Source organism: Rissa tridactyla, chromosome 4 (assembly GCF_028500815.1).
Source record: "Rissa tridactyla isolate bRisTri1 chromosome 4, bRisTri1.patW.cur.20221130, whole genome shotgun sequence".
NCBI classification, from domain to species: Eukaryota; Metazoa; Chordata; class Aves; order Charadriiformes; family Laridae; genus Rissa; species Rissa tridactyla.
In genome coordinates this window covers 69,537,307-69,563,795 of record NC_071469.1, presented here as the reverse complement: position 1 = coordinate 69,563,795, position 26,489 = coordinate 69,537,307, and the positions used below count along the sequence as shown (strand labels likewise).

At 40.9% G+C, this 26,489-nt stretch overlaps 1 protein-coding gene across 7 annotated transcripts in view; it reads left to right on the top strand.

Annotated features, from left to right (window-relative positions):
- Positions 1-26,382, top strand: part of MAP4K5 (mitogen-activated protein kinase kinase kinase kinase 5) — a 70,676-nt gene extending 44,294 nt beyond the window's left edge. For 3 of the 7 annotated variants that reach the window (XM_054198426.1, XM_054198430.1, XM_054198429.1), the window contains 21 exons: positions 295-408; positions 745-823; positions 1,862-1,920; positions 2,953-3,017; positions 5,595-5,639; positions 6,537-6,579; positions 7,035-7,245; positions 8,120-8,217; positions 8,319-8,360; positions 8,988-9,072; positions 9,163-9,242; positions 12,612-12,672; positions 13,706-13,820; positions 13,956-14,014; positions 15,405-15,508; positions 15,906-16,083; positions 17,053-17,121; positions 17,788-17,880; positions 19,629-19,789; positions 20,529-20,584; positions 23,056-26,382. In XM_054198426.1, coding sequence (XP_054054401.1) covers positions 295-408; positions 745-823; positions 1,862-1,920; positions 2,953-3,017; positions 5,595-5,639; positions 6,537-6,579; positions 7,035-7,245; positions 8,120-8,217; positions 8,319-8,360; positions 8,988-9,072; positions 9,163-9,242; positions 12,612-12,672; positions 13,706-13,820; positions 13,956-14,014; positions 15,405-15,508; positions 15,906-16,083; positions 17,053-17,121; positions 17,788-17,880; positions 19,629-19,789; positions 20,529-20,584; positions 23,056-23,143 — 1,905 coding nt within the window. In that variant the 3' untranslated portion in view covers positions 23,144-26,382. Of the gene's footprint in view, positions 1-294; positions 409-744; positions 824-1,861; positions 1,921-2,952; positions 3,018-5,594; positions 5,640-6,536; positions 6,580-7,034; positions 7,246-8,119; positions 8,218-8,318; positions 8,361-8,987; positions 9,073-9,162; positions 9,243-12,611; positions 12,673-13,705; positions 13,821-13,955; positions 14,015-15,404; positions 15,509-15,905; positions 16,084-17,052; positions 17,122-17,787; positions 17,881-18,756; positions 19,790-20,528; positions 20,585-23,055 lie in introns of those variants that run through there. The other 4 variants (XM_054198428.1, XM_054198427.1, XM_054198432.1 and 1 more) reach the window with 4 other exon arrangements.
- The last annotated feature ends 107 nt before the right edge of the window (positions 26,383-26,489 follow it).

The window sequence follows — 26,489 nt, the reverse complement described above, 5'->3', positions numbered from 1 at the left end:
TCGTGTTTCTATTTCTGCCTTCCTAAACTTGACTGAACTACTCATGTTAAAAAATGAAGTTACGGTGTAACTGTTTGTTTGACTTCGAGTTTAATTTCCAATTTACAACTGGCCGAAAGTGTGGCGTTTCCATGCTTATGGAGGGGTTATAATATCTAGCCATTAAGAAGTCATTAAAGAAATACTCAAGCCCCTAGAAAGCAGGCAAAATCCAGTAACGTTCAATATTGGATGTTTATTAATGGAAGTTGGTGTCAGTTGCATATTATAACTTGTTCTTTTTTGTGGTTCTAGCATAGCTTTGTAGGGCAGCCTGGTCTTTCAAGATCTTTAGCAGTTGAGCTGTTGGACAAAGTTAATAATCCTGACAACCATACGCACTATGAAGTTGATGACGATGATTTCGAGGTGAGAGCATCTTTTATTTAGGTAAATTATGGTTTAAATACCCTACTTTGCTTTGAGAACGTGAGATTGCAGCTTGACAGGGGCACTGCCCCAATGTTTTAGAGTTCCATTTTTAGAGCTACCATGCAGGAGAAGCCAGGAAATATTGCCACAGTGCTTGTCACCCTTACGCCGTCGCTGTATAGAAGGATCCTGCGCAAGGCTAGGATGAGGCGCTGCACGTCACAGTGTGTGACTGCAACAGCTATTCCTTCTCCCCGTTGGTTTGATTGTTGATTGAGATCCGACAGAAAGCCACGGGACCTTGCTCAGCTTTTCCCTTTATAACCCTTGCAGCCTCACGCCGTTATCCGCCATACGATTCGTTCTACGAACAGGAACATTAGGGCAGAACGAACAGCATCGGAGATAAACTGTAAGTTCCCAATATGCTTTGCCCATTTTGTGGTGTTGGTTTGCTTCGACCAACGGAGGGTGTCGGTGTCGTTCTTTTGTTGTGTACTCTGGAAAGTCTCTTCTGCTGTTGGCACAGTTAAGAAACAGAAGAAACAGGACATGCACATGAATCTTCAATAATATTTTTCCAAAACCAAAATTAAAACTTGCATATTTTTCTGCTGTTTCATTCCTTCTCATTGCTGCATCGTAATGTTTATGTGGAAACCTTGCGTGACCAGCAACAGCCTTTCAGCTCTCTGGTTTCTGTCAGACCATGCAGCCGTACTTAAAACAGCAAAACCACTAATAACCTGCAAAGGTAAAAAAACAAGAGCAAGTTGATAACTGGAAGGGCATCTTTTCACATGAGTATGTTCAGTGTCAGGGTGTGAAAAACAGCATTTTGTGTTTGTCTGCACATTGTTTCAATTCATAAGTGAAAGGTTTTCTTGACCCTGATGGAGTGCTTGGGATTGCAGTAGCTCTCCTGACCAGGCTGCGTGTCAACAGAATGCATTTTCTTTTAGTATAACCTTTTCTTTCCTTTTAAAACCAATATTAATACACTACTCAGTTGGATCTAAGTTCAAATTTTGAGGGTAAAAACGGCCTTTCTCCAGATTTGGACAAATGCCTTTTGTAGTGTAAATGCTTGCCGCTCTTCTGTGTCACATACATCACACTATTCGGAAGCTTACTGTTAAAAAGCCTCTTGCTTCTGTTTCACATGCATTAAAAGTAACATGTGGTTACCTAGTTATGTTTTAGTGTGCTTTCATATGATGACTTGGTATTTACTTCTGGTCGGTTTCTTTGTTGTGGGCTTCACATTTGCAAATTCAAGCATTTAGACAGTAACACTGATATTTAAGTGACAGTCATATTCTGTAGGTAAATTAAGTGTGGAGTACATGATATTTAGATCTGTTACAACATGCATGTTGCTGTAGCAAGCACTGAAAGAGGACTAGTGTAATGTTGTGTGTATTAAATTTGAAAATTATATGTTTTGTAGTCGATAAGCTGCAGTTTGAGCCCCCTCTAAGGAAAGAAACAGAAGCCCGGGATGAAATGGTAGGGACAAGTTTGTTTTTTCCTTCATTTATTAAAATCATAGTGTCTTCATTGTTTTGTGGTTCAACTCTAAGTAACATGTGTCTGAAATATAAAGTCCTGAGAAGACCACTCTTGGTCCCCCAGACAATTGCCACATTTTTAAGAAAATGAATTGCTCCCCCATGCCTTGTGCAGAGAGTCATGCTCAGACGAAGAAAACAACATGTGCCAATTAATTTGATAATGTGAAGAGGCCGTTCTGCATTTGAGCCCCTGATCTTCCCATCATCGGGGTTTGTTTGCTGCTTGTTCCTTGGAAGGCGTCCAGCTCGCGCGCAGCCGGTTTTGCCCCCTGTGAGCTGCTGCTGTTTGTTCCAGCCCTCAGCAGTTTACTGCAGATCAGCTAATTAACGTTCTTTGGGATTAGTATGTGCCTGTGTACACAAGGGCTCCATTTTTTAATAAGTGTTGTGAACAGCAACAGCTGCCGTTAATTTGGATTTGGAGACGTTAGTGCTCAGCACGGCAGAAAAATCCCATTCCTGTTTTTTCCAGCTGTGCTCCAGTTCACCAGGTAGGTACGGGTTCACTTTTTTTGAACGTGACTGATGAGATCTGTACGTGTTGGTACCAGTGAGGTCCCCTCAGTGCCATGTCTAGTGACAGGAACGTTCCCAGCCTCTGCTGATGGCATCTCAGATGAGTTTGGAGGTGGGTGCAGTATATTCTCTTGCTGGAAAAATGTCTTGGAAGTGCCCTGAATGGAAAATATGAGTTTTCACCATAAATTATTGCCTTCGTGTTACTTATTGCCACTTTGTACTGGTGTTATACCATTTCTAGATGCTGCTTTTAAGTCTGAGCCTAAAAAGAGGAAGATAGCTTTTCAATACCTGCTTTATAATTAGATTGTAAATTATTTAACTTTGGAATTTTATTTTATGGGTCATTCTGCTGGGCTTGGGAGTCTCCCAGGCCTCTTTATGTGCTGTCGATAAGGTACTTCAGTTTGAGAGCAGGGAAAGAAAATGAAAATTTCTGCATCTTCAGGTCGTGGCAGCTGGCACTGACTTTGCTTCGCATTGGAATCCTTTTGTTGACGGTGGAAGCAGCAAGTAAGTACAGAACTTAAAAACTTTTATTTCTGTGGCTTAGTATGAAAATACACTGAAATAAAAATTGAACTGTGGTGGAAAATCAAACCAAAAGCCTTAATCCACTTTAATATTCGTAAAGTTAAAGGAGATTTTACCCAATGTGCAGTCCTCTTTCTGCCGTTGTTGGTCATTCTCTTGGGGAATGGGTTTTAATTGCTTTTAACCACAAGCAGTAGTTTGCTTTAAATTTGTTGTAACTCCCTGTTGGTAGATAGAAAATGAAGTGTAAATGTATGGCTGGCACACCGAAATACACAGCCAAAAGTCAGTTTTCTGAAGCAGAGCTGGTAACTGTGCAAGGGCTGCATGCAGGGTCCTGCACCGACCGTGCACGTCTCCTCTGAGCCGCGGCTGGGGTTGTGACATCCTGTGGCAAAGCGTTTCGTGGCCCTGAAGTCGGGTCCTTGCAAGAACGGGAAGGAGAAACCAATTCTGAAGATTTAGTTTTACCAAGTTCAGTAGGACAGCATGACTGCTTCTGCCGTGGTGTCTGATCAGTGTAATCTATAACACAGTCCTGTAGTGTTCTGGGGTGAAATGTTTTAGGTAAAGATATGGCTATAACTGATTTCTCCTGGGATAAAGCAGGCCTGAAGTAAGGGAGCGCAACTCTGTCCAGGTTAGGAGTGAATTTAATAGGTATGTGGCTTCCTTTTGCTGCAAACTACTGGATTCTGCCTTTAAAGGCAATCTTTGAATTTGCAGCAAAGAATATGGAAATTTAGTAATACTGACAGATGCGCATATGTAGGGAAAGATGGTATTTTGCTTGAAATAATTGCTCAGCTAAAAGAGCCTGTTGCCCATCTTTATTTGGAACTGAGTAGCAGACAATTAATTTCTTTGGCTTTTTTGCAGATAAAGTCTTGCATAAGCTGTCAGCTGACATTCCAGCCCCCTGGAAAGCTGGCCGTGTCACGGAGATTGCCAGTTTTTGGGTCTTTTTAAGTTCAACCTGGTTTTCTGTTCTCACTCTCATTGTAGTAAAAGTTCGGGGTGGCTTTTTAGGCCTGGCCTCTCCCCGTCCAGTAACGACAGCGACCGCTTTCCTTCCTCTCTGGGTTTGTTTGTGTGACCCCCATGAGCCGTGGATTGAAAGCCTTTCTCGTGAGCGCTGGCTTTTCTGCCGACAGCTGGAATCTGCGGGGTCGAGGAGACAGGGAGGGAGGGAAGCTCCTCCCGGCAGAGTGACTTACTGATTCCTTTCTGTTCCTGTAGCATTATTAAGCTTGTCTGTACCAGGCTGTATTAAAAGCAGAACGAATGTAGCCGTAGCAAATCCTACTAGGGCTATAAGTGGGTAAATAGATACAGATTTAGTATTGAAAGGAGGACAGGCATAAGGTTTCTGGATGGTAAATCCGTGCTGCTTACTTGGAAACCACTTCCAGTTTGAAAAGATAAACAGGAAACGCATAACTCCTCTGTCCCAGGAATTCTGAGTAATACCAGGGACGTAGAGAGAGGATGTGTGCGGGGGGGGTCCTTGCTTTTCATGCCCTTTGGCTTTTATCAGAGTGAATGGCGATTGATGTCTCTGACTCAGGAATTACTTGCCTGGAAAGGGGAATACCAGAATGTGTACCTGACGGTTGAACTTATTTCTTGGTTTTTCTTATGCCTATTGTGGCATTTAAAAATTACTTTTTTACACATTTTCTTTATTATGGAGGTGGGGTTTTTTGTTGATGGTTGGACTTTTTAAAATTTTTGAATAGTTCCTGTTGGCAACTGTCTGCCACTTTTCCTTCAGCAGTAACTTGCAGGGAAATTTTATAGTAATCCAAATTTGGCTGGATTAGTTCTTGTATGATATGCTTTTCTTTTCCTGTTCGTTACTCCCGTGGTCGTTCCTCAGGGGATGACATGGTGTGTCATGTGCATTTTAATGGGTTTAGATTTGTGGTTCAGATATTCTTTTTGTTTATTTAATGCAGATAGATTTTTTTTTTTTTTTTTTTTTTTTTTTTTAAAGACGGAGCTTGAAAATTGCCATTTAGCAAAATTTTATCAGGTTTTGTTTGTTTGTTTGAGGGTGATATTTTCAGTCCTGCTTTGATCTCCTAGTCACAATTTCTTTTTTGACCCTGGGGTGGCTTTGAAACAAAAATTCCCACTGTGGTGGGAAACAGTCTGTATCTTTAGTGTGCTAAAGGAGGAAACTTCCCTTTGTAAAGGCTTTTCTCCATTTGTCCCCAGTAACTTCCTCTATTCTCATCTCTTCCCCCCCCCCCTTCTTTTATATTATACTGTTACTAGGCATTTCAACAATATTTAAAATACCAGGTAGGGAAATGAAAGATGAGTTGATGGTATCTGGTATGGAAGAGAGCTTCAATGATTGTTGGGAGGTGAGGGGAAGGAAAGGACCGTAATAAAAGAAAAAGGACTTAATGCAGTGCTTAAGAGAGAAGTACTTTGTTTGGAAAAGGGTTGGGGGATGCTTCTTATGAAACTAAATGACGTCAACGATCATTTTAGTTGCACGTGTCGACCTTAGAGCAGAACTCTTAATTTTATAAACATTTTACCTAGGGGACTGCTTACAAAATTTGGCGATGGGAGTGAAGATGTTGAAGAGTGAGTGGACCTCCTTCGTGTACAGTTGTGTTTACTCCATGCGGCTCTCGCTAAAGCAAGCAGCGTTCTGGCAAAACCTCTTTCCTTTAAAATGCTGCAGGCAGCTTTGCCGCTCATAAATAAGTGAGGGCTGGTTGCGCTCAAAGGTCTAATGCACGCTTGAACTGTTTATGTGATCATCAGGAGAACGTCTGCAAAGCAATGCTTTCTTCCTTTCCTCTCCTTCCTGAGGTTATCTCAGAGTGCATATGGAAGTGTCTAATGCTTTAAAGCAGATTTGGTGTTGATTAATCCATCGATCACGAGCCAGGCCCGGTGCAGATATTCCTGCAAAGCTCTGGTGGGGTTTGTGCAGCTCCTCTGGTGCCCAAACGTTTGTCTGGTCCAGAGCAAAAGCTGGAAACTGTAGCGAAGGGAGGTGAACCTCTTTGTTGGTTGTCCCAAAGTTCAGCTGCAGTTGTGAAGAATGATGGGAGGACATTGCTCTGTGACATGATCTACTGGATGATCCAGAAATGCAGCATTTTCACTGTCGGGAAGAGTTTTCTAGGAAAAAAAAAAACCAAGCGCAAAAGTAAAATGCAAGCAGTGAAGGGGCACCTTCAAAGAACTAGTCCCTAAGCATATATTTATTAGCTAATTTCAAATACCCTTCACCACAGAATGCTCTATAACACTAGCATTTGTGAAAGAATATGAGCTGATCAAAAAACAACACTTCTAACAAGATTAACGTGCTTTTTTCCCCACTCTTGGACTTCTAGTTTAACCCTGTTCATGCAAAGCTGTGATCTGTCTTTTCTATCCGGTCAGCTCGTCTTATTTATTGTCTGTGTTGTCAAGTAAGTCGCTTTATGTTGGTTTAACTAAGACGGCTACTGCGCCTTTTCATTGCAGATCAACACTAAAGCGAGCAGGGCCACCTCCGCTACCTCCAAAGGTAAGAGATGGTGGTTTTTAAGAGTTTTAGGCAGCAAACCCCACTTGTGCAGCTTCTGCAGCGCTTCTGTCTGATGCTCTCAGCAGGTTATAAATTCTGATAAATACCATTTGCTTGCAGACTTCGGGCAGCTTCGTATTTTATGCTGACTTGCAGTCTGTACGGTCCCAGCCTCTGGGGACTCCTGGCCTCGTACGCTGCCCTGGACAAAGTGACTTGTCGGGATTTTCCCTTTAAAGAGAGCGTGCTGCGTGGGATGTCCTCTTGTGCAGCATTCTGTCTGCTGCTGTGATTTTTCCATCAGAGAAGGAATACCTCTTAAATTATTCTGCTGTCAAATGTCTTTTTTCAAAAGCTGATTTTATTATTTTTTACATAGAAGCAGTCTGACTTGAATTAAACTTGTCTGAAGTCGCCATTTCCCAGGTAACCTTCACCTCTTTGGTTTGTTGCAGCCAAGAATAAACAGTTATCCTGAGGAAAACCTCCCAGATGATGAGAAATGTCAGACGATAAAACATTTCCCAGACTCGCAGAACAGAGCCCCACCAGCTCACAGGAGACAAAGTATCCCTGTTTGTGGGCCTCAGGCTGATTCCTCCCCCGTTGGTATGACCAGCAGCATCAGTAGCCCTGGATTGCTCACGGCTAGATACAGTGACTTAGGTAAATAAATTTCCTAAAGGTGACTTTTATCATGTAAAATTAAATTTGTTCTAGTCAGCTGTTTTCGGTAGGTAATTTTTTTAATACAAGCTGATCACGGGGTGCAGCTGTCCTTTCTCCATGTGCGCTGGTTCTTATTAGAGCCGTGACCCGTGGTGGTTCCTAAAACAAGGACACTCAGACAGTCAATACCGTTCCTGTGTTGCTTGCAGGAATCGTAGAATGGTTTGGGTGGGAAGGGACCTTAAAGGTCATCTCATTCCACCCCCCTGCCCTGGGCAGGGACACCTCCCACCAGACCAGGTTGCTCCAAGCCCCGTCCAGCCTGGCCTTGAACACCTCCAGGGATGGGGCAGCCCCAGCTTCTCTGGGCAACCTGGGCCAGGGGCTCACCCTCACAGCCAAGAATTTCCTCCTAATATCTCATCTAAATCTCCCCTGTTTCAGTTTAAAACTGAAAGGATGAGAGGATTACCCCTCATCCTATGGCTCCCCTCCCTGATCCAGAGTCCCTCCCCATCTCTCCTATTAGACCCCCTTTAGGTACTGAAAGCCTGCTGAATAGTGTAAAAACAACGAATGTGCGGGGAGGATCATCTGCGAGGACCTTGCCACAGCTTTTTTCTCAGTTATGTTTGGCCAAGGGACTGTTTGGATAATGAAAAGCCTTTATTAAAACCACATAGCTTAGCATGCAGAAGAGTGGCCAGCTGTCCTTGGAAGGGTTCAGCTACCTGAGATGTGTATATGGAATTTTCAGAGCTCACTAATGCGCTCCTGCTAGGTGGAAGGAAGATGAGAGAACAGGATAACAAAATATTTTCTATTTCACTGTGTCAAGTGAGCTACAAAATGCATCTGGGCTTCTTTTCAGGAAATGGGGATGGCATGCTGAAACTCATTGAAGAAAATGCAGAAGGGTCTGGACAAATCCCTCAACTGCCACGTAAAAAAGAGAAAAGAGATTTTCCTGTAAGTATTGTGAGTCTCAGTCTGATTTCGCTGTCATGTTAGCTATCTGGTTTTATATCAGTGCGTGGGAGGTATTTTATGATCTTTCTTTCTTCCCACAGAAGCCGGCAATCAATGGTTTACCACCAACGCCGAAGGTGCTGGTAAGAAATCTCATTTGCAGTAGGAGTTATTGGAAGCCTGGTGTCATGACATCTCTCTAGTGTCAGAGGGTTTATGCTAGAATAAACTGGGATGACTTTCTGCATCTCATAGCCAGTTACTTACTGTGTACTGAATCCGCAGTATTCGTTTCCTTTTCTTAAAAACTTCCTTTCACCGTTCAGTTGGGATGTGATGGGTTGGAGACTTCACTGGCTCTGTGAGTTGTGATCTCCAATGGTCGTCCCTGCTTCATAAAGAGAAAGGGGGAAAGGGGGTAGTGGTGCGAGAAAGGGTTATTACTTCAACATTTCTGCTTGTTTTCCCTTCATATGCCATTTATTTAAGCACTTCATATTGTTCTTATCCAGGAGGTACTTAAAATTGTTCATATCGTTCTGATCCCTCTTTGTGTTACTTATTATTGCATATGAAGTCTACAGTAAGGTTTAGAAGGCTGCAGTGTAGCTTTTGGGGAAGATAGAAACGTTTTGCATCAAGGCATACTAGAGTAACTTTGTGTCTGAAAAGAGAGAGCAACGGTGGTGTGCACTAAAGTGGCCAAGTGCCGGAAGATGAACACTTTATACTGTAAACTTGTTTCAGGTTGCAGTTTTGGTGTTTTTTAGATGGGAGCATGTTTTTCCAAAGTCTTTGATGGTTGTCCTTTGAAGATTAATTGTGCAACATCGTGGATACATCCAGATACTAAAGGTAACGTTATTTTAGGTGTGTATTTTAAGCCTGCCTGTTGCCAAAGTGGTAATGAGCTTGTGAAATAATCAATTTCTCTTAAATTTTTAGATCAGTACATTATCTTTGGCACGGAAGAAGGTATCTATACTTTGAATTTGAATGAACTTCACGAAGCAACAATGGAACAGGTGATTTTTGGTGTATTGAACACACAGAATAGATATGGGGATATTATGAAGCAAGAAAGTGTGATATTAGAGGGGCCAGATAGGATACCAGGCTTTGGGGCGTAATCTGATTCACATCAAAGCCAGCAATGGAAGTCTGAAAATTAATAGTTCCCCTGCCTACCTGAACTTTTGGTTGCTGCTGCTGTAGCATTGCTTTCAGGGGAGTTCTCCACTAAAACATCTTTCTTGTCCGAGACAGTGAATTACGTGCCCTTTCCCTCTCCGTTTTATCTCCACTAGATGGCATATTGCTTCTCCACTGCATGCTACCAAAGCCCTCAGCCATTTAATTTGGCTGGCATTGTTACCACCTTCTTGGGTATTTTCTTGGGCTCTCCAACCCTTTCCAAAGCTGCTTCCTGCAATCGTGGTATTGTTACATTTGCTTTTTTAGAGTCAGGAGTGGCAGAGTATTCTTGGAAGTAAAGTGTTGGCAGATGTATACCTGTAGGTTTCTGAAGCAGTTCACAAAGGCACTTCAGGCATGTAAAAAGCATTGAATTCAGTTAAGACACAGCACAGGTCAGAAAGCGGAGGTGGCAACGTGCGTGTATCTGTGAGTAATAGCAAGAGATAGATGATTTCACAGCAAGGGCATTGCACAGAGATCTGTGCTCAAGAGGAGGAAGTCCTCTCTTTCTGGGAGCATCGTGCTAGAGGACAAAACTTGAGGGGCAAAAGAAAATGGGAAGCAGTTCAGCAAGTCACGGAGGGGGGTAGTCTGGCATGGGCAAAAGCGAGAGAAGATTATAAAGGGCTTGATGGTAAGAATTGTGAATTTTGAATTCAATACAGCAAGAAGATCCTTTCAAGTTAAGAGAGCTGAGGGTGCACTAGAATGCAACAGGAGAGCGTTGAATATGAAGTTGCTTATCTCTTTGTAGCCTCAGCAGACAGGGGGAACAAACACTTTTCTAATAAATTTCTAAAAATTGTGGTGGCTGTTGGAGACCCTCTGGCCGCCTTACCTCAATTTTCTCTTTACTCCGTTAGTGAAAGTAATCTCATTCCTTGTATATTTTCCTAAATTATTTCACGTAACAGTCTTCTCTGGATTCCTCCACATGCTTTTTTCTATCCTATTGAAAGGTCAGATATGCCAGCGCTAGGTAGAGGGAATATTCAGTGCACCCCAAATGAAAGTTTCCCTTTCTGTGAGAGTGTTCTCAGTTGGCAGAGGTCAGGTGTGACCCACTTCAAACCCCAGAGGATTTACCACTGTGCATCTGCCGCACCACTTGTTTCCTTATTCATTTTTATTCATTTAATGATTTCTCCCCACCAAATGCACATTTTTAACTGTTTCTCCAACTTCTAATTCGGATCGCATCTTCCAAAGTGCTTGCGGTCTCTCCAAGGTCAGTGTCTCCCAATTTCAGAAGTATACTTTTATTCCATTGTTAGCTTTTCAGTGAAAATACTAAATAGAACCAGACGCAAAGACACTATATCTGTATATAGATTATATCTACAGACTGGTTTTTCCTTCTGTTAAATAGCAAATCGCTGATAGATACTCTGGTTTTATGTCCAGACAGCTGTATGGTTTCTTTCTGAAATTTTTTCTACCCCATATTTTCTTATTTTGCACACGGAAATGGCAGGCAGGACAAGGTCCTTCACACGTGTTTCACATCTTACTGTTTCACTGCCCCCAGCAGGGCAGTTATTCTGTTAAAGAAGGAAATTCAGATGTTCAAATACAGCCTGTTCTGCAAAAGTCTGCGATGGCTGCTCTTGGTATCCCTTGGTAATTAAAAAGTACATGGCTTGTTCCTGTGCTGCTCTGGATATCCAGTCAGGCAGACTATTTTGCAATTCCCACCACGCTTTTTATTTGGCATAGGTACTGTGTTTGTCCTTCTTGTTCGTCTTCCATCAGTTCTTGAAGATAGTCATTACTGAGACCTTTGGGTTTGGACCAGTTCTTACTTACTGTAAAGTAAACTTTATGGGGACCTGCTGACACGAGTATATCTAGTTAAAAGAGTGTGTAGTGAGTTCTTTTTCTGATTCTAGCACAAGTTTCTACCCCAATGCTATTAACTGTGCTGTTCCCCTTCTCTTCTATGGGGCCATTAAATGAAGCTAGTGGGAGCCAAATTAAAAATAAACAGCGGATAACTGGCTTTGGGACTTTTTGCTATGGGGAGCTGCAAATGCTAAGAGTTACCTGAGTTCAGAGGGGAGACTGGACAAATTTATGGAGGACAAATCCATTGAAGCTCACTAAATGCATAAAGCCCGTATCTGATTCAGCGGGTTTCTGAGCTCAAGGACTTGGTGCCTGGCAGAGTATTAGGGGCAGTATTATACGCATTTTTTTCCATGTTTTCACCACTTTTAGGAGAAATTATGTCACTTTATGGTGACTGTTGGAAACATCTATTAAGTTAGATGGACATTTGCAAGAACTAGTACAGTCATTCTTTTGTAGAGCCTTGTGTCAAGCATCTTCTGCTGGGTTTTACAACAACTTCCCTCAGTGAACCAGTCTGTTGTTGTCTTTTATTAATAGTTTCCTTTATAAACAGTTTAATCCTTTGAACTCCTTTTTTTTCTTATTTGAAATTTTTTCTTGAGGGAGGACCTTACCTATGGAGATTTTTCAATATATTTAGTCTTGTCTTTTTTTTTTTTTTTTTAACAAAATCATCCTTATTCTGTTGTCCTTACCCTTTCCTTTGTTAAGGCTTCTGAATGCTGTTATTTGCCGTCGCATTTATCAAAATTCACTTCAGGTTGTCAAGAAGTTCTTCTTTAAAATCTTCTCAAATCTAGACTAGGTGCCCCATGAGTAACTTCTTCCCTGTTCTCTGAAACAAAAATAAGTCCCAAAGCCTTCCATGAACAGTCTGTGCGCAAAGCAGTGTGCTAAGACAAATAGCCAGGCAGGTAAGTCCCACAAAATACAGGATTTAGTGGTAATTCAAGTTGCTCAGAAAATACTAATGCCTTTTTTCCCCTCTCTTCTGACTTTTGTGGGGTTTAATAGGTTTCTGTAATAATGTTTCTCTTTCTTTCTCTGGCTGGCATTCCTGAGCAAGCTATATCTTTACATGGTATTCCAGTCTTGCCACTTTGGGTCTGTGCTGCTAATTAAAAAAGAAAGAAAAATTGAATTTTTAAAGTTTCAGGGGTAGAAGAGGGAAGGAATGAAAGCTATTTCAACTAGAGAAAATGAATTAAAGGGAAACTGTAGTTGCAGCTGTGACTTTCTCCAGTGTTGATCCCTGCAGGAATGGTGGTGGAGGTGGAGCGGGCAGAGAAAACCATGCTTGGAAATTCCTGCGTGTTTCTATTAATGGCAATGTTTTCTTTTTTCAGTTATTTCCCCGAAAGTGCACCTGGCTGTATGTTATCAATAACACCTTAATGTCCTTGTCAGGTATGTATAAATAGAGGGAAAACTTATAAAATTATAAATAAAGTCATAATTCAGTACATGTATTTTGATTGTACCAAAGTAGAAAACTGTATATTGTGTTTGTATAGGAAGCTTTGCTTCAAGAGTGTTCTGATGTGAAAGACTTTCAAAGAGAAAACTGGCCAATTACAAATAGTAGAGCCGCTTGTCTGCAGTGTCCTGCCATATTTTTAATTTATTTATTTATTTTTAGTTAGTTTGGTAAAACTTGGTATTCGTCAAACAAGAGTTGCCTCTGCCAAGGCTGCGATTTGACTGAAAGTGTGTAGAGAATCTAGAGAGTGTCCTCTTCTTTGGTCCTGAGCTTGGAGAGGTGGAATAAGGACAGCTTTCATGTGTCGGAACAAAATTAGGAGAGGATTATCACAGGTGCATTATCAAAATGTGGCTGCAGTGTTTGATCACTCTCGGTGTATCATAGCCTGGCATCAATCTCACGTGAACCAGATTTAGAAAATAAATCCACCCTTAAACAAAAGCACTTTCAATTTGAAGGAGAATGAGGTAGCTGCACACCACTGCTGATGCAGCAGACTAATTTAAAAAAAAAAAAAAAAAGTTTTTTCATCAAATTGTCCTGAAATAGGACATTCTAGGTAGGAAACAGAGGCACTGTGGCATGCAGGCTAATTGTAGGACCGTGCCTTTAAGCATACAGGGGTTTGTGTAACACCACTCTGTTGATTTATAGATAATGTCCCGATATAGTTAATTGTTGTTGTATAATTACAGCCTTCTAAAAATGTTTACATAAAACTAATTTCAGAGCTGCTTTAGTGTTACTGCAATGAACTTTGAGTTGAATGCCGTGTTTTCTCTATATGCATTATTATTGTTGTCTTATTTTATTTTTCTTCATAACTGGACTTGAAATATCTGACGCACGTGCTCCGTTTCTCTAGAAGGTAATTTTCCATATGTACATTTTTCTAAAATGTGCAGTTCTCTGCTGGAGGCATGGGTGCGATGTCAATTGTGCTTTTCTCTCTTACAGGGAAAACATTCCAGCTCTACTCCCATAATTTAATAGCTTTGTTTGAACAAGCCAAAAAAACAGGATTAGCTGCTCATATTCAGACCCATAGGTTTCCTGACAAAATATTACCAAGGTACAAATCTTTCACTTACAGCCAGTTATTAACAAGTGAAAATTCCCATAAATACAGTTTGTGCTGTTGAATTGGTAGCATGAAGGGCCTTTCAGCATCTCTTGTTGATTCCTTTATTTATAATTGTTATTCCAGGAAGTTTGCCTTAACGACAAAAATCCCTGACACAAAAGGATGCCACAAATGCTGTATAGGTGAGTGGGCGTTCCGCTTGGCAATTTTTTTCCTGGCCTTTGTCGTTGGGCATGGCATGTCTTAAACTCATTTCTTTTTAATAAACTTAGTAGTTAGTTCATTGTTCAGAAAACAGTATGAATGCATTATTTCTTAATGCTGTACCTAACTGGTGCATAGCTTTTCTTTTAATTAATGTGGGGGTCTTTATGTTAATCAGAGAAAAAGCATTTTTTTTATATAAGCTCTTAACCTAGAAACGCTATGGCCTAGAGCACGCTGCACAGGGAAACCCTGGCAATGCCACCAGCATGCAGCTGACGGGTGTCACACGCTCCCTTTGAGAGCTGCCGATGCCCAGACTGGAGCTTTTGGTGAATAAATCGATGTTGGGGACTGCTGGCTTCAGGCTACTTGCACCAGCTGTGATCCTTCTTGCCAGCGTAACGCTCGTTACAGAGTCCCAGGCCTGTTGCACATTCACAAACTCCTTTTCTGCTTTGTCACTTTGGCTCAAGCTTTGACCTAGATCCAATTTTTAGTAAGGGTGACTTGAAAAGAATATTTTCCACAAAGAAAAGGCTGGACATGAGTAAAAATTACGTCAGGCTGGGGAGGAGTGAAGCCATCGCTCAAGTTCTAAGTGCACACAAAAGAGTTAAAGCTTGCAAAGTTACAGATTCATCTTTGGCGTCACTGACTTGCAGAAGGGCTTGGGCTTTCTACAGAAAACATGTCCTTTTAAAAACTGGCCCTAGTGCTGTGTGAAATTCTACCTTTACTCTCTTAAAAATGCTTACACGGAGTATAAAGTACCTCGTTGCAAACTTGGATGTGCTATTTAGCTCATAAGAAGTGTCTACAGTGGGCATATTTACAAATGATTCCTGAAGTCAGGCTGGTCTTGTGTCCCACTGAGCTTAAAAAACACAGACTCCAAACCTTTCCTCATATTATTGCATTAAAAAAAACAAAGCCCAAACCCTTCATCGTAGTATTGCTGTAGCTGTCAAAGCTCACAAGAAGTTACGGGCCGTCTTGACTGCCTGGGAATTGTTTTTTATTTAAATCATAACTTGACCTGGACCTTTCGCTCCCCTTCCCACGCAGCCCCAAGAAGAAGGTGTTGCAGCTTTTCTGGCCACTCAGCATGTGGCTTCTTTACTGGGACTCAAAGAATGACAGTGGCTATTAATTATAAGTATAATTGAATTTGGCTGGAATGTAGCACAATATTAATCACTGTGGATATTTAAATGGCAAGCCAGAAGGCAATTAGCAGTGTGAAACTGATGCTATTTCTTAAATTATTTGTAAAGATAGCTGCAGGGTTTTTTTTCAAGTATGCATAGAACTTCCTGGACTTAAAAAGTTTTTTTTTTTTTTCCCGGTTTTGTTTATTTTATATAGTACGAAATCCATACACGGGACATAAATACCTGTGTGGTGCATTGCAGTCTGGAATTGTCCTACTACAGTGGTATGAGCCAATGCAGAAATTCATGTTAATAAAGGTAAGTATTTCATATTAGTTTAGAACATTTAATCTTAATCATTATACAGTTGTTGAAATAGCCTTTCCAGAATTTGTAATGGAAAGTACATCCCAGTCCAGTCCCATTTGTGAGTTCTGAGCGCTTGAAAATCTGGCTTGACACATTTTGACTAAGAAAATCTTGTGACCGGAGTCAGTCAAGTGCTGGATCAAGCCCAGCACTAGCCGTAACAGACTAGCGTATACCTCTGGGCAACATAATGTCATCTTAAAAAAGCTCATGCTGTCTTAAAAAAGCACTCGTAGTAGCAGTGAAAAATTCTTCTATATCTTCTATACTTTGTGCATGTTATTTTAGGCTGCGTCTTTCCAAGGTAAAAGGAAATTTTACAAATGCCTTGTTATGTTTTTTCCAGCACTTTGATTTTCCTTTGCCAAGCCCTTTGAATGTGTTTGAAATGCTGGTGATCCCAGAGCAGGAGTACCCGATGGTCTGTGTCGCTATCAGTAAGGGTAACGAACCAAATCAGGTAGTTCAGTTTGAGACAATCAACTTGAACTCTGCTTCTTCGTGGTTTACAGAAATTGGTGCAGGTAAGACTGTCGGTCCGTCTCGCAGACGTTTTATTGCCTGGTGACTGTTAGATATCCCTTCCTCAAAAGTCATTTGGAAACCCTTTAGGGACAGGCAAAACGATGTGGCTTTTCTACCTAAAGTATATTGAAGCTGATCCCATTCTTGGGGTGACCCGCCAACTTCAGTATAAACTATCTTTCTTAAAAGACTTCATTTTTAGGCACGTCTTTTATTTTATAAATGTCCTTAAGTACTAATGCAGACCCTGCTGATTGGGTTCTCATTTGTGGTTGCATACTTTTCCCCGGCGTCAGTCTTACTCCTCTTTCCCCTTCTTTCCTGTGTAAAGACTCACATAAATCCCTTCTTGTCTGCCCTGCAGCCCTTGGGGGAGGTTTGTCATCTTCAGCTGGCTATTAATAAGCAGAAGATTTTGTTTTATCTTCAAAAAGCTAGTTGATATCTTGCAGATGCTTTTCTCTGCTGGCTTTGTGGATATACTTTTTCAAATTTAGATACTGCTTTTTAGCAGCTGTACCAAGAACTTCATTAATAAAAAACTAGAGAAACTATCAAACCTAGCTTAATATTAGCACAATAATCTTTCCAGATGTGGTTTTATGGGAAAAGAACATTTTTTTTTAGGAGTGAAGATTCCCTTGATGATTCCTTTTGTTCATTATTGTGCCTCTTCGTGAAGGAAGCTGTGCTGAACTATAACATAAAGTGTATTTTATGGCAATAAACAGTAGTGCTTTCATATTAAATACACGCTTTAAACTGATGGGTTTGTTCTTAGGCCCTGTACTCCTCACAGAACATTCTGGGATCATATAGCCTTAAAAAAATTTAAGAGTAGCAAATGTTTTAGATTGCAAAAGGCTCGTAGCATACTGAAAAGACCGTAGCAATTGATGAGAGGTTGAGGGGAGGCTGAGCTCAGTCTTATGATGGGATATAAAATAATCTGTTTTCTTTCCCACAAGGCAATCAGCAGTTAGATGCCATTCATGTGACGCAGCTGGAAAGGGACACTGTCCTAGTCTGCCTGGACAGTAAGTAACACATCTATTGCACAACTTACTACACTGTTGATGTTAATTGTACCACAAGTTAATTTTTCTCCCTTCGTTACTAATTTGTGTTGTAATATTTCCCGACGCGCTTCAGGTAAGTAGTTTTTAATTTTGCCTCTTGTGATTCCACTTTCCCTCTTCGTGTGTGTATCATTCTTGTTTCTTTTCAAAATGAAATGTAATGCGGCATTACGGATCAGAATTCAAATATATGCCCATCAGAAATTTTCAAAATTTACTGGAAAAAAGTGACATTTGCCTGTTGTATAAGCTATCAGGACAAATAGCTAACACTCCATTATGCACAGTAATTGTAACGATAACTCTCACGCGTCAGAGGTTAATACCTCAATGGGAACATTGCAATGACTTAATCTGCCGAAATTTCCAACCTTTATGTTGAATTGGCATTTCTGCCCTGTTTGTTATTTGCAGGAAGGCTGCCGGTAGAAACTAAAAACATATGAAGTCTCTAAGAAGGTTTTCTATATTTCTTTTGACAGAAGGGTGCTCTTGGATTCGTTTTAGCCAAGTACTGTAGATACTAGGTTTCTTTGTGCCTGAAAGATGAAATTAGTATTTCACATGTAAAGCTGTCAGTAATCAGCAGTGGGTTTTAATACTTGTTTTTCTGTTTTTCTTGAGAATTTGTGAAAATTGTGAATTTACAAGGGAAATTGAAATCAAGCAAGAAACTGGCCTCCGAGCTGAGCTTTGATTTCTGCATTGAGTCAGTGGGTAAGTGATTTGCTTCTCTGTTGTCTCTCAAGGACTTAAGAACTTAGAGGGATGAGTGTCGAAGGGTTTTTAATAATCTAGACTGGTCTAGCGCACCCAGTGGGCCTGACACTTAAAAATTGCGTGTGTCGGGATACTGTGAGCTGTTTCTTTGTCTCCACTGACGCGCTGAAGAAAGTAAGGCAGTTGCCAGATAGTGGCTCCAGTCTGCGCATGTTTCCATCTGACGTCATTTCTGATTTGTAAGTAAGATGTATCATGATTTAGTTGAAAAAAGGGCTGCCTAGTTTCTGGTCATTTCCATAGCACTGAGAAAAACCTTTGGGGAGGAAAAAATGTTTTAGAAATATATAAATTTGTGTTAGTCTTCTAAAAGCTAAGATTTTCTTTGAAGTGATAGCACATGCATTTTTTTAACAGAGTAATAGTATGTGATTCTAATTCGTAGCGGACAGGCTGCTGTTAGACTACTAGGGGACAGCAGCCTTGCTTCCAGAACTTGAATTGTAATTGTCAAGCAAGTATTTCTGCTGTAATAAGCTCTCAGAAGTATCTAATTAACTTAAGTTTAATAATTCCATATCTCCGAAACTGAACTTCTTTCTGGAATCAAAATCAGTAAAGACACAACTTGCTTTTGTTAGCTTCTGTACAACTTGCACTTCTGGGTTTTTCAGGCATCTTCCCTTTAGAAGACTCTTGACATAGCTATTTTGTATCTTAACAGCAGTTGGTAAAGCACTGCGCATTCTTTTATACAACAGCTCTAGTTAGATATGTCAGACCCGTCCTGAAGGAAGATATTTTTAATCAGGCCTGTGATTCTTCCCTAAATTCTGACATGTTCTGATTAACTGCTGTACTTGTACCATACAGTGTCTCCTGCTGACACACGCAGAACGTGACTCGACCGTTGCCTTTTCCTTGAACTCTGAAGGAATTCATAGACAGAAGTATTTATCCTGAAGTCTTGCGCTTACCAGCTGGCATTGAATAATGTGAGGGGTTCTTTACACTGCGAGTGGTCTCTTGGGAATTCAGGGTATTAAACAACTCCGTTCTCTGATTGCAGGGTGGAGAGGGGAGTAGCAGGTGAAGATTAGTCTAAGGCTGTTGTGACAAACGTTGCTCCTAAGATTCTGCTGGATGCCTGTGTTCTGTGTGTTTAGAACATAGCTAATACTGAGCAGATACAAAGCGTGACTCAAAGGAATAGTAAAGGAAGACAAGTAGGATTTCGGAAAATAAAACACTATGTAAGATATGTTTCTGTGACACTGCTAAAAGAACACCAGGCTCTTCATCCGTTATTTTCAGCAGTCTGGTAATTAAATCATTCATAGCTGGTAGCTTTCTGTGTTCTCTCTTTGGCCCTGAATGGAAGACTCCTCCCATTTTTCATTCGTCTATTTTGAAGTAAATATAATAGCTCACATGATCTATAATTTCCAGCAGCCCGCGGTGTTTTGGTTGGCAGCATGTCTATACACTTCCTGGTGTTTTCTCCAGGAGCATTAGGAAAACAAAGATCCAGAGAATAGAAGTGAGAGGGAGAAAAGGAAAAACCAGAGATGCCTATCTTGTCTTGGCAAAGAGGGAATGTCTGAGTGGTATGTTTTGAATTGCACTTTGGAAAGTAATGTGCAACTCAGATCCAAATAGTCATTTCAATCCAGTTTTTCTGCAGTGATTTTGGAGTTCGGTTCTTCTGCCAGGAGTCCAAGTCTCACCACGTACTTTCGCCACAGGCTTCCCATTATCGCTGCTGGTGAGAAACCCAGGTTTCTCTGGTTCAGATAAACCCCATTCTGGTCTGATTTTGTGTTTCTCCTTGGCAGTGTGCCTTCAAGACAGTGTGCTGGCCTTCTGGAAACACGGCATGCAGGGCAAAAGCTTTAAGTCAGATGAAGTAAGTAATCTCTTCGTCTCTCCAGCTTTAATTTCTTCCTGTTCCTTATTTACCACTTGATCCTTTGGCCCCTCTAGCCGCTTCCCTAGCGATAACACTTGTGCTCCGTGTTGTCATTGCTTCAGCTTGCTGCTTGCTTTCCTCTAACTTCCCCTCTTGTGTTGCTCTTGGTAAGGCGCACGCATGCTTTTAGCCAGCTCTGTTTCCAAGAACATCAGTCAGAAACTCCTAAACTGGTTCTGCACAGAGCCGGTACACATCTGGTGGAAGCAGCATTTGGGTTTCTTGGGTCTTGGATGAAAAGCTCGAGTTGGCAGCATCCCTTAAAAAAAAAAAAAAGATACACTTTTTCCTTTCCTTTCTTTTCTCTCTTTTTTTTTTGTGTCCCTTTTGAAGTAGTGTCCTTGTTTCAAAAAGAACACTGCCCTTTTTGATGGCATCCTCTGTGAAAATGCAGGGAAAGCTACTCAGTCTCTGCTGACAAAGATTTGATCAACATACTCCATCTGTGCCACCAAATCATCCAGATAGTCTACAATACAAAAATTATTTAAAATAAGTTGTATTTTATGAAATTCAAAACTTTTTTGCTTGGCATCAATTTATCTGATTCAGTCCTACAGTTTGCACTAAACTGTATTTGAATTTTTGAAGAGACTGATCTTTTTTCCTTCTAACTCAGACCAGTGAGTATCACTTTGCCACTGAAATCAACCTAAATGTCTCCATTTTTCTACAGGTTACCCAAGAGATATCAGATGAAACCAGGGTTTTCCGCTTACTGGGATCAGACAGGTAATCGCCTTGAAGAAATATTAACCTTTTATTTTATTTAAACCAGCTTTCTAGCTTCCAGCTGGAACTGGCTTCCAGCCCACCACTGATCTGTCTGTAGGCAGTCCTGGGGGAGGCGGTAACACTGTTTCTGCCTGCAATAGCCAAAATTTAATTAGTGACTACATCTGCATGCAAAATGATTAGTAAGAGCCCCTGTGACCTCCCCCACTTAAGAAGTGTGAACACAAACATGAGCGTACAGAGAAACCGGGTGAGGAGATAAGTGATAGGGAGAGATGGGACCTGCCTTTGGCTCGTGGTAGGCAGGGTGCCCAGTGCACTTCTGGAAAAGCCTGCTTCTGGCTTGGGTTTTCCTGGTGAAGCGGTGAATTATCTTGGCAGCTAGTTACTTAAAAATAATCTTTGTTAATCTGGACCTTGAGGTCTGGAAACCTAGAGCAAACTAGATCACATACAGGTTTTAATGCACCGTGTCTGAAGTCACCCATTGCCCATAACTTTGAGCTGATTCATTTCAGCTACAGGGGCTGGGGAGAGGGGCAGCTGCCTCCAGGTTTGAATCCTTAGCAGAAGCTGCCCCGGTCTCTGGATTTGGACATGTGTACATGTGGTTTCTCAGATAGCCAGAGTCCTAAATGTAGAAGTAGATAACAATAAGTCAAGAAATCGGTTCTAATCCCTGATCTTCTGCTCCCTCATTTGGCCTTTGGGAAGCCTGGCTCTGCCTCGCTTTCTGTAAGTAATCCGTAATTTCATGTACTCACATTCTTGGATCCCCAGTCCGGACAGAGGGCGGGAGCGTGCTGGCTCTTTTGAAGAGTTGGGGTAGCCTGTACAAGAAACAGCTGAAGCCTTTGCTTTGCACCTGAGTCACCAAGGACCCTCTGTACTTGGGCACTGCCATTGGAATTGAGGATCCTTGCCACTGCTGACTCCAGGATCTCAAAAATATAAACACAGTGCAACCTCTGGCAATGCATACTCTGCCTCTTCAATGTTATCCCCCTTGTGTAGACAGGCAGTGGGATTTTTCCTTACCTGTTACTTCCAGCAGAGCAGGAGGCATTTTATTGCAAGAATGAGCTTTTGCTAAGGTCCACTGCGGTACAGATGCCGTATGTGTTAGTCCAGGTAGGTGCTGTGCCACCATCACCGAATCTTTCATGCGTACGGGAATTGGTACCTTTAAATGGTTTGTATTTCTGTATTGGGCTGGTGAATACAGAAGCATCCTAGACACACAGAGGGATGAGAAGCAGCATCTCACTTCAGCTTGCTTATAGAAGACACACATATCTGAATAACAAGTTAGTACAAAGCCCTTTTTGGGGTTGGAGATAAGGTTGAAGTTCTTCTGCTGCATGTGCTTTTGCAGAGAAGCCATTGTCTTCCATTTTGATCTCACTGAACTGCCAGATCCTTTGTTTTGTATTTTTCCGTCTCTGTACCAATGGAGCCATTGGTACATGTCTTTTCTGCCATTCAAGTGAATGAGGTGTGGTAGCACCTTTTTGGGTTGGATTACTTAAGAACTGCTGAGGTGCAGAAGTGAAGATCAGGGACAGAGACTGAAATTTCATTTGAAAACTCTTTGACATGGGAGGAGAGGGCGTGCAATAGTAACCCTGAAACAGGCTCCCTTTGAGAAATCTCAGAATTCATGTGGCACACTTGGCTTATTTGATACAGAGGTAGAAAACAAAAAGCAGAGTGAAGTTTAATCTTAAAAATTACTGGATACTGTCCTAGGAACTGGTGCAGGGAAATGCAGGAGCTGCGCAGTTGGAAGGGAGAGGGGAGGTCAAAGGCCCAACAGTATCAGCTGTGAGATGATTATCAGGGTTCAGCATGGGACAGATGTGTAGAAGACAGTGGTCAGCATGCCAGGACAGGAGGGATAGGTTTCCTGGAGGAGCTACAGGAACATGATCCATCAGGAGAAAGGCTGAGATGGGGTCGAGTGTTCCTTACGAACCCAGCGGCTGATAAATATTTAGAAGGGAGGAGAACTGTTTAGGTTAGTGGCTGATGCTTATCGCAAGACGTAGGAGGTATAAATATATTCAGGCTGCAGATAGGAGGGTTGCGTCTCCTCACAAGACTGGCTCTGAGAAAACTTCCAGTAAAAGCAGAGGATGTAGCTTATTTCAAGGTGGAGGAAGTCAGTTGGGAAGAGGTTTGCAACACATTGCACGTGCCTGTGGTCGAGAGGGGCAGATTCTGGTTCAAGAAGCTGCTTCTAGTCCTCTGTTCCTTGTATATTCCACTTCAGGGTTTTTATCGGAAGTGGCGCTGGAAAATGAGGTAACTGATTTAAAGAATAAAATACCACAGATATTTAGGAGAACCTACATCCCTCCAACGTGTAGAAACCTGTGAGCAACAGGCTTGTGCCTCCTCAGTAGTTATACCACGTGTTTCGCGTTTTGCCGCTAACCATTTTGGATTCTGTTTGTGTTTGATTGCAGAGTGGTAGTGTTAGAAAGCAGGCCGACGGAAAACCCGACCGCACACAGCAATCTCTACATCTTGGCTGGACATGAAAATAGTTACTAAGCAACAGTAACCTAACGCAAATAACAGAGTCAATTTGCCACACGAGGAGTGAAGAAGCATTAGGAAACTCCGTACAAGCAGGACTGTGACTTACTGTTTCTTTTCTTGACACCTAAAAGATGTTGTTTTCAAGTGGAAATCAATACATTTTTGCAGCTGGGAACAGCTGGTTCTGTCTCTTGCCACTGTGTGGTTAGTTATATCGAGTTTGCTTAATAAAAGCTATGAGATAAATAGCCCTTTACTCATTAGTTATAGGGAAACAGAGCCTTTAAAAAAATGTTTTGCAGTAAAGGTGCCATAAACTGTTAAATATTTTACTTCCCTTGGGTTTTCCTTATATTCCGTAGATGTAGATATAGTACTGGCTGTTTCCCTGTTTTATACTGAGTCTTATTCTTAATAAAAAAGATTTGTGTAGGAAGTGAAAGTATCTGCAAAGCTTTTTGGTTTTAAGTCTGCCATTCAGTATGGCTTTGTATAATAGACTATTTAATCCTTATTTATTAATCTGCTGCTAGAATGGTGTAATGTATCTAACTTTTAGCGAAGGAAGGTTGCAGAGCAGCTTACTTTTTTTTTTTTTTTTTTTTTTTACAGTTGTATAAAGATTTGATTATTCTTTTTTTCCTTGTAGGGATGTAGTGCATTATTGAGGGGTATGTTACAACGTTGGTTGATCTTGTAAAAATGCAGTTTTGTACAACAAAGTATTTTGTATTAATTTTTCTGCCTGCAGAATTGCCATAAAAGGGATTTTCTTATTTACTAGATGTAGGGTGTGTGTACACAAAATATAATATTGATATCAGACATGTTGCTACTGGGTGGGTGTGTACAATATACGTGTGTGTGTGTGCATGTGCGCATGTGGGTTAACTTGACCGGCAGTGTGTATTTTTTTTATATATATATATATTTATATATATATAAAAATGTACAAAATATATATGCTTTATTTTCATAAATTAGGGATAAGCCTTGTGACGTGAAATGGAAATTGTACCTGGTCGTCATCCTTAATGAATGAAAGTATCATGTATCAAACTGCCCATGACGTGTAGTTTATTTATACTATTCCAGAGGGGAGCCCATTGCGCTAATTGAGCTTAACGAGCTTTTGCGTTTGTACAGCCATCCAACTGGTGTCAGTCAGACAGTCGTTTGGAAATGGTTATTGACATGGTTATTTCCCCAGCTGTGTAGTATAAATAAATATGATAAGAACCAGTATCCTATATTAAAAGCTTTCGATCACTTTTTTTCCCTTTCCCTATTTTGTCACCTGCATTTTTCTTTTTATTTCTCCATTAAAGAGTCACATTGGTTCCTTTTGTCTTCCTCATTAATTAAAATTCTTGAGGTACCATTAAATATAAATACAGACTGACTACAGGATAGCATCTGGTTTTACTACCTCACATTAACCTGCTAGCTTTGTTGTGAGTTAACGCAGTCCGTGGGCAGATACAGTAGCAGTGCATTAGCATTTGAATTAAGGGGTTTTGAAATTAAATCCTACAGGTTACTGCTGCCTATTCAATTTCTGTGATCTCCTCCCCTAGGAAAGACAGGTTAGAAGCTTCACACGCCCTTTGAGTGAAGCGGTTAAAGGTAAGTGTGGCACAACGGCCTGGCCTGTCTGATGGAGAGCCAGCGTGGTTTGATCTTAACTCGCAACCCGAGGAATGGGGCGCTGGGTTTGTCTGCTTTAGGCATCAGACTACGCGATTCATAATTTAACATTGAGGGAATTAACTCGGCACACGTGATGACTCAGTAACGTCTCTGTGTTACTAGGTACAGCCAGAGTTTTATCTCGTTCTGAAGGTCTGGAAGGTAAAATAGACCTGTGCGCAATTTAGCATTTTATCCACTTAGCATTGTCATTCAAAACTAATTCTGGTTCTTGACTTGATATTTAAATCAAGCCAAGCTTTTCAGTTCTGAAACTGTATCAAAGTTTAATAAATAGTAAGTGTACAGGTAAAAATTAAAAATTGTTCACGTCAGCTGTAATTGGATCAGCAGTGTTAAAAAAGGCATGTGTAATTTTTGTGTTTTAAAGAAATCAGGTTCTCTAGAACTGAAATTACTTCTTCATAGGTAACAGTGATCGGTGATTAACCCTCAAATGGTGTAACTCCTAATCTCCAAAGACTTAAAAATGGAAGACAAGTGAAGCACCAGGTGTAGATGTCGTAGAGCAAATGCTTCCACTTAATTTACCTCATCCACTGCAAACATAATTTTGGCATCGTCTTTGAAAACATTTAAAGAAGATCTCTTCAAGAGTGGAGAAATCTGTAAATAAAATATGAATATTTATGGGGAATAACTGGAGTAAATAACTGTTAGGTCATGACACTGCCATGCAGAAGTAATGAACTGAAAGTATTTTTTCCTTTGAATGACATGAATGACTGGTGATTTGCTGAATCTTAAAAAGTGAATCTAGGAGAGTCCTCATTTAATCAAACTTTTTTTAGCTGTTAAAGCATTTCTAATGGCATATTCTGAAATGCTTAGTCTGGTCTGGTTTTATAGACAGTGACATTTTTCGCATGATCTGCAAGATACTGTTTCCTAGTGTAAAACCTCACTCGTTACTCTTAGCGGAGTATGGCACAACGGATTTGCATGTTTTATAGCTGAACCGGCCAGTCTCGGTGACTCTGAGTATTATAATTTGTATTTGTTAGACTGTTTAAGTTAGTCTGGTATTGTCTGTATCTCTCTGTATGTTTTTGTGACGTTTCAACCAGGGTTGAGAAAGCCTAGTGTGTGGTTTTGGAGTTCATAAAGCAAAAGCTTGCTCACCCCCTCATTACTCTTTTGACAGATACCAAAGTATTAGTTATTTGATGCACAAGGTTCATATATTCAACTTGAAAGCCTTAAAACAGGCTCCCAGTGCTCTTTGAAGAGCAGCCTGTGGATTAGTCTCTTTTGATTTCGTACCCAAATTCATTGTAACTAAAAAAAATACAACTGTAATTGTGATGACATCTCTTTAAAAGATGAAAGGTACAACGCATCGGTGAGCCACTGTATCTCTGAATGAAAAGGACAAGACTGGGGGACTCTCTGAAATGTACTTTTTACCTTGTTTAGTCATTAGATTTTAACTGAGACTCTAACTGCACTTGTTCCAGTTTGTGTAACTAGGCTTTGTTCTATGTAAATTCCTGTTGCAGTTCATTTCAGTCTATGCCAAATAAACTATGCTTTATTTGATACCTCGATGTGGTGTGGTAGACTTGCCGGGGGAACAACACCTTCTCGAAAGAAGTAAACCGGTCTCCAGGTTTTATGGCAGTCATTGGGAAGGGCCTGATCCAGGGCT